This window comes from Echinops telfairi, unplaced genomic scaffold (genome assembly GCF_000313985.2).
Source record: "Echinops telfairi isolate 266 unplaced genomic scaffold, ASM31398v2 ScPeMD7_443;HRSCAF=831, whole genome shotgun sequence".
Taxonomy (NCBI): domain Eukaryota; kingdom Metazoa; phylum Chordata; class Mammalia; order Afrosoricida; family Tenrecidae; genus Echinops; species Echinops telfairi.
In genome coordinates, this window is record NW_022104341.1 from 20,944,939 (window position 1) to 20,952,434 (window position 7,496).

The 7,496-nt window shown below is 39.8% G+C and overlaps 1 protein-coding gene across 1 annotated transcript in view; it reads left to right on the forward strand.

Annotated features, from left to right (window-relative positions):
• DPYD (dihydropyrimidine dehydrogenase) overlaps positions 1 to 7,496 on the forward strand; it is a 1,157,760-nt gene that overhangs the window by 968,458 nt on the left and 181,806 nt on the right. Inside the window, exon 20 of the mRNA XM_045291906.1 lies at positions 4,915 to 5,094. Within this exon, the coding sequence (XP_045147841.1) occupies positions 4,915 to 5,094 (180 nt within the window). The remainder of the gene's footprint in view (positions 1 to 4,914; positions 5,095 to 7,496) is intronic.

The following is a 7,496-nucleotide window of genomic DNA, read 5'->3' on the forward strand; positions in this document are numbered from 1 at the left end:
TTAAGGAATCATTTTGCTTTATTCCAAAATGTAAGATGACCACATCTCTCTACAAGGAACCACTTCGATCCTTCAGAAGAATAAAACTAGTACACAGGTGTTCATTGGCACGTTTTTCACAAAAGCAAAATGTAGGAGCAATCTCAAGATCCATTACCGTGAGCATGGATAAACAAACGACGACATATGTATGCAATGGAATTGGAATATTATTTAGCAGCAAAGGAAAGGCAGTATTGATATAAGCTATAATAAGGAGCAACCTTGAAAATGTTATGCTGAACTAAATAAGCCAGAAGCATGTTGTATAATCCCGCGATATGAAATAAATGCAATAGACAAATGCATGGAGACAAAAGTAGTTATTACATAGACTGAAGGGGAGGGGCATATGGGTAATTTTACTTAATGAATGCAGACAGCGAGTCTGTTTGGCATGATTAAAAGAGTTTAACAAACATAATGTGTTCATTGTGTAACATTTTGTTTATTGATAATGAAACTGAATTTTACCCTTAAAAAGGTTAAACTCGTTTTATTGATTTAATTCTTTACCACAAAACAAATTAAATAAAATGAATTATAAAAACTCCTTGTTCCTATACAAGGTTTCCTCTTCCTACACCTGGAGCAAAACTTCCTGCAAGAACTGTCAATCTGACTTCGGATCATCATTTACCAAAAAATGGCTTTGCCTTAATGCAGAGCTTCTCCTCTGTAAATGTAAACATCAACCAATCTACTTGTTGTTAAGTCCAGTAGTCACGTTTCAACCGTGATGCCTCTGATTTTTCTTTAATATTTCATGTCTTCCTTGATAGCCACTTGGTTTTCATTGACTTAGTGTCTCTAGACGTTAGGCCTCCCTTTGAAGGCTGTTTGCTCCAGAACTCCATACTTGGGCTACTTTTATGCACACAGCTCACGAGACCATTTACTGTTGGAGCTACCATCACTTCTTACTGCAAAATCCTAAATATATATATTTCTTCAGTTCTGATTATCTTTCTCTATCAAGCTACTTTTTTCTAGTCAGTAACCTTTTAGTATATTTTCAATAAATTCTCTCAACCAATGCATATTAAGTGCCAAGTAGATATCAAATACTATGGTAGATATGAAAATTACAACAAAATGTACATGCTCCAATGATCTTGGGAGATCTGGAAATCATGTTTGATACATTCTCCTATTTTGAGGCAGTTCCTTTATTTTCATTCATCTGTGACTTTTTTTTCAATTATTGGCTGCCATTATTGTCTGACATTCTGATATATGCTAGATATTCAACAGCTAGAAAAACACGATAGAAATTAGTTTTGCTTTGGCTTGGTTTATCTCTTTGGTTTGTTTCTTCTTCCAATTAATTTTAAAAGTAGATGGGAGGGATGCTGAATTCCATATTGTAACTTTTGAATTTTAAGTGATGTTGGGCCATCGAGGGGAAGACATCCTGCTAGCAGTTGTACATGTCGCTCTGCAGTCTGCGTCTGGCGTCAGAACTGGACACGTGTGTTTAAAAGTAACCAACAAAGAAGTGCTTAGCTAAATCTACATAATTTAAGTTCTCACAAAAGGCTGAACTATGACCTAATTCAAAGTATATTTTTATTGGAAGACTCCTAAAATTTCAAGTTAATTTTCTAAAACTATGTTCTGATAAGGGCTCATCTAATTAAAAATAAGTATCTTCTGAAGCATGTTTGAATTATCCATTCATTCTACAATATTTATTAAGGACGGAGTCCATGACAAACATAGTGCTAGTCATTGGAAATAATGTGTGATCATGATAAATATGGGTTCTATCCTCCTCTGTTAGGCAGAGTTCTCTAGAGAAACAAAACTAGGACACTTGTGATTATATATATATATACATGCCGAGGTTTATACAGTGAGAAGGGATATAACAGCTAATTAGTCCACACATTAGTACAGAGGGCTCAGTTCAACTCATTTTCATGGTACACTTTGTAATATACTGGAAGTCCTTCACCTCCTGAGGGCTGCAGGTCCAAGGTCAATTAAGCAGACAGCAGAGTCCCCCCAGGCAAGGCAGGCAGAGTCTGCCTGCAGGCAGCAAACAGCAGAGTGGGGTTAGCAACAGTCAGTGGGTCCAGAGCTTAGGGAAGCAGGCCCAGATGAGATTCGAACTCTAGCAGTGCAAAGCAACGGTATCCACCAGCCGTAAGCTCAAGTGGTATTTGCAGCAGCATGGGGGCAAAGCAGGTCTCTGAGGAGCCTCAAGGTCAGGTGGTGTAGCACACAGGTTGAGGCAGACAACTAGCTAAAGCAGTAGCAGCACACTGGTCTGATCACCAGAGAGAAAGAGCGGGCCTTACAGAGCCATCTATCTCTTTGCCCTCCAATCAAACTGCAAACTGATTAATCCCACATGTTCCCATTGGCCAGCTTGGTGTAATAAACCTAGCTGTATACCTTCTAAAACCTCAGGCTAAAGGAGGTAAGCCAGTCAATTAAACATCAAACAGTAGCTAGAAATAAAATATAGTATGTGTGAAAAGGGTCAGCAAAAGAGAGGCAGGCCCTCAATGCGGTGGATGGACACAGCGACTGCAACCCTGGGCTCAGGCACAGGGACCATGGTGCGATGACTCGGGACCAGGAGTGTTTCCTTCTGTTGTGCAGAGGGGCATACGCATGGGCACCAACTCCGTGGCGCCTAGCAACGTGTGTAGAAGCAGCCTCTCTGGCTAGTGATTCCAGCAGACCTTCCTGAAGGGATGGTGTGTAAGAAGACTGCCAGACAGAATGGTAGCAGTTACGCATGTGTACAAGAATGGCCTCACCAGTAAAAAGGAAACACGTGCAAAGACCCGAAGACAAGGAAACCTGGGTCAAACTTGAGGCTCAGAGGAAAGACCTGGGTGATAGAGCAGCGTGAAAAAAAAGGAAAGAGATGGCAGATGAGGTTGATGTGACAGGTAGTGGTAAATGATGTTGGAGTTAACGGAATAAAAACTCCTTGGCTGCCTCCAAAGCCCAGAACTTGCTCCAGGCAGTACATTCCAACAGAGAAAAGAAAGCATTAAAATGCCCTGGTTGCATGCTCTACCGAAGATAATTCCTTGGCAACAGAACCGATTAGATCTATTTTTCTCTCTTTCTCTTTTAAAAATCATTTTATTGGGGGTTCATACAACTCTTATCACAATCCACACATCCATCCATTGTAGGTCAAGCACATTTGTACATTTGTTGCCATCATCATTCTCAAAACATTTGCTTTCTACTTAAGCCCTTGGTATCAGCTCCTCATCCCCCCCCTCCTCATGAATCCTGATGCTTTCTAAATTATTATTATTTTGTCATATCTTACACTGTCCGATGTCTCCCTTCGTTCACCCACTTTCTGTTGTCCGTCTCCCAGGGAGGAGGTTATATATAGATCCTTATAAATGGTTCCCCCTTCATACCCCATCTTTCCTCCACTGGTCCTAAAGGGATCATCTGTCCTGGATTCCCTGTGTTTCCAGCTCCTATCTGTACCGTCGGTCTAGTTGGATCATGATCCCAATTCTACCTTACAAATCCACCTAGCTCTACTTTTTCAAAATAAAGTTGAGGTATAAGTTGCATACAATAAACTGAGCATATTTTAATTGTACAATACAATATGTTTAACATATATGTCCATACATGGCAATGTTCCACAGGTATTCATAAATTTTTAATGGCTACTCCATCAGAAGCAGGCCACCTATTCATTCTTCTAGTCTGTTCTTAATCTGGAATCTCTGCTGAAACCTGTCACCCTGAGTAACCTGCTATGATTTGGAATATAAGGGACATAAACTTCCAGCATCACAGCAACATACACGTCACTCCAGTACCCCAAACTGACAGACAAGTGAAGAAAGCTCATTAGCAACCCTTAATATGCAGATGCTGTGACTTTACTAGCTTCTAGCTAAGAGAATTAGAAGCACTTACCCGATGAAGGTCAAAGACTATAGCCTTCAGTATAGATTACAAGTTAATGTGAAGAAAACACAAATCCCCACATCTGAGCTAAAAGACACAATCTCGATAAACAAAGAAAATATGAAAAATGTCAAAGATTTCATTTTACTGTGATCCCCAAACCACACTCATGGTATCAGCAGGCAAAAAATGAACTGGCACATTGCATTTGGAAACCCTTCTGCACAAGATCTCTTTAAACTGTTAAAGAGTAAAGATGTCACTTGAAGACTGTTGATGTGCCTGACCCATGTCAAGCTATTTTCAATGGCCTTTTATGCACCTCATACCTGGACCATGAATTAAGGAAGACTAGGGAAGAATTGATGCATTTGAATTATAGCATTGAGAAATAATGTGGAAAGTATTATGGACTACCAGAAGAACAACAAATTTGGATATGTCATAGTTTGAAATGCAGAGCTCAGTGAAAACGAGAAAGACCCTCACTGAAACAGATTGATGTAGGGGATGACATGACAGCTGCAAGTGTGGTATAGGACTGGGCACTATTCCCTTCCTGTTGTGCACATAGCCACCGTGAGGTGGAGCTGGCCCAAAGCACCTGATCACCAGGACAAGATGCAGCTTTAAGGCCATCTCTCACTGCCATTGAGTGGATTCTGATTCTTAGTGACCCTGTAGGACAGGATGAACTGACCCTGTGAATTTCTGAAATAATAACTCCTGACAAAAGTAAAAGCTCTTATCTTTCCGTGAGATCATTAGTACACCAAATTAATAAAAAGGCCCACTGCCCTTCAAAGTTTTCCTGTACCCCTTCATCCAGCCCCCTTTCCTTCAGGCATGGGTTGGTCAAGAACAGCATCTGGTTCCTAAAATAAATACTTATTAAATAAAGGATAAGAGAAGACAATAGGGAAATCTCCTATTGAACTTTTATTTGCTTGGTTGCTCCATCTTTTCTAGGTATGCAGTGCTGTTCAGAACCAGGATTTCACTGTCATCAAAGACTACTGCACTGGCCTCAGAGCCCTGCTCTATCTGAAAAGCATGGAAGAGCTGCAGGACTGGGATGGGCAGAGTCCGTCTACGGTGCGTCACCAGAAAGGGAAACCTGTTCCACACATCGCTGAACTCACTGGAAAGGTATGTGCTTGCCTCTCCTGGGTAATCCCTGAGAACGGTAGCTCCCTCAGGTATCACTCCAGGTACTGTTTGCTTCGCACAATGCTTACTAACGGGGGAAGCACGGTGCCGTTGGGTGTGATTTCTACTGCAGAATCATACTGAAGAAGCCTTGATTACGGCTATATGTTGGGTCTGTTACATCTTTATAAACCTGTATAACACAAGGTCATGAAAAAGCAAAAGAAAAGAAGGGTGTGCTGTACAGTGTCTTCAGATGCTTGCTTACTGTGGCGATGGTGTGTCATTCTTCTCACTGGGAGGCTGGCGATTCTTTATTCTCTAACAAGCCCTGGAAATTGTAACATTACCTTTCTCTTTTCAAGACAATCAAATCACCAGAGTCCTGAATAAGATGATGATGTTTTTAAAATTAAATTCCCATCAGTGCCTTTTGTAGCTGCTCCTGCTATGTGGTTAAACCTGGGCTCATGAGGTCATGTGCCAGCTTTCTTACTCACTGCTATTTCCAGGGAAACATATACTGCACTTACGTTTTGCAGAATACAGTGAGGTGAGCAACTCCTCACTAAAACAACATTCAGCATTTGCCTTTGTTTCTTTTTTGTATTATTCCAAATAGACAACCATTTTCAGAAGACATTTCTGCATCCTGAGTGAGGGGAAGAAAAAATTACAATTCTTAGTCCTTTCGCCTTGTCACCACATCAATAATTAACTTAAAAAAAAGGATGCCAGTATAAAAAGACTCTTTAAAGGAAGCATTTAATAATTCAAATGAATCTTAACTTGAAACAGGTCACATGAAAAAGAATAGGAAACAAAACCCTGGCTCTTCTTTCTTGCACGGCTGGGTTAGAGACTCTGAAAGAACCAGAGAAACATCATAGATCTGACTTTCGTTGGGCTGCTTCTAGTGGAAAATATCACTGTCCCTGTACCAACAGTGTAAAGGCTTCTTGGAGAATAATGTGTATGATTGCAGGTCCAGTAATGAAAAACAAAAGGGGAAAGACATAAAATCTTTCCGTGCAGTTCCAGGAAGATATGATGGATGACTCCACGAGTGGCAATCAAACAGAAAGGCTGGGTGCCATGAATATTTATAATATTGTAATTAGGAAGACTGTGCCTAAGCAGCATTATTAGTCTAACTAATCATATTATCATAAACTGAGTCTGCAGTATTTAGACAGTGAGTGTTCTGCCTTTATCAATGACTATCAATATTCGAAGGTTTTTCATATGTAAAAGAAATTCACAAATGACTTTCCCCTTGTTCCATGTAAATGCCTCAAGGACATTGTTTCTGACATGATAGCTAGTGGCCATCTATAAAGAACTGTCTCATACTGGGTGGTTGTCATGTGAACCAAAATATAAGTAGCTGCATTGCACAGGGACATATTGCCTTTAAAGGACTTACACAATAATTTCTTAAAACTTAGGTATTTAAATAAAATATAGATAATGATGGGGACACTTGTGTCAATAACAGAAATGGAATTTGATTATCAGATCACTTTAATCTGGTTTCAGACTTCCTTTACTTTGGTTGATGTAATAAGGCCAGCCTTCATCACAATCATAAATGTAACCGTCAGTATAATCAAGAGAAAAAAAACCCAGCCAGACTTGGTCTATATGATTATATTAGTGCTCATTTCTCAATGCCAAGTTCAGGAAGGAACAGGTGGTCTGGTAATGGATTTGTGCTCCTCGATTCTCCAGCGCTGGCTGGCGTGACTATAGTAATAGAGGAATATCCCCTTCAGGTGAAAAACCCTAATAGTGAATCAAAACAGTCTGAATCCAAGGTACAGGTGGCCTCCTAATTGCACCTTCTTAGTGTCACTGCTGTGTATGTGTGGGTGTGGGTGTCTTTTAAAACAAGTCTTATGTTCTCATAAGCGAAAGAATAGCATGCTTCTCTGTCAGGTGTTTCCATGCTGTATGAGAAGCAAATGAACACGACTCCTTTATAAAGACTTTCAATGTGCTTAGCTTCTTTGCACAGGACAGATTCGTTTAGAAAGAACAATTGTCACTCAAGCATTCATTCATATGAGAGCTTTAGATAGCACGTAGGAAATGGAATTAAGAGATAATGAAATCTTTCGACAAACTTTTTGAAATGCCCTTATATTTTAAGCTTGAAAAAAAAAAAAGAGGTGTTCAGAAGAAAACCAATTACAAAGATACCTGTTTCAAGACATTGGGAAAATGAAACTTTGGATATGGAAATAAAGATTTGGTCAAGCTATTCACTTTATCTTTTAAGTAGTAGTATTTAATATGTTCTCTCTATCCTTTGCATAAAAATCATTGGATCCTTAAAGGCTTGTAGGCAAACAAGCGGCCATCTAGCTCAGAAACAACAAAGTCCACAGAGAAGAAGCACA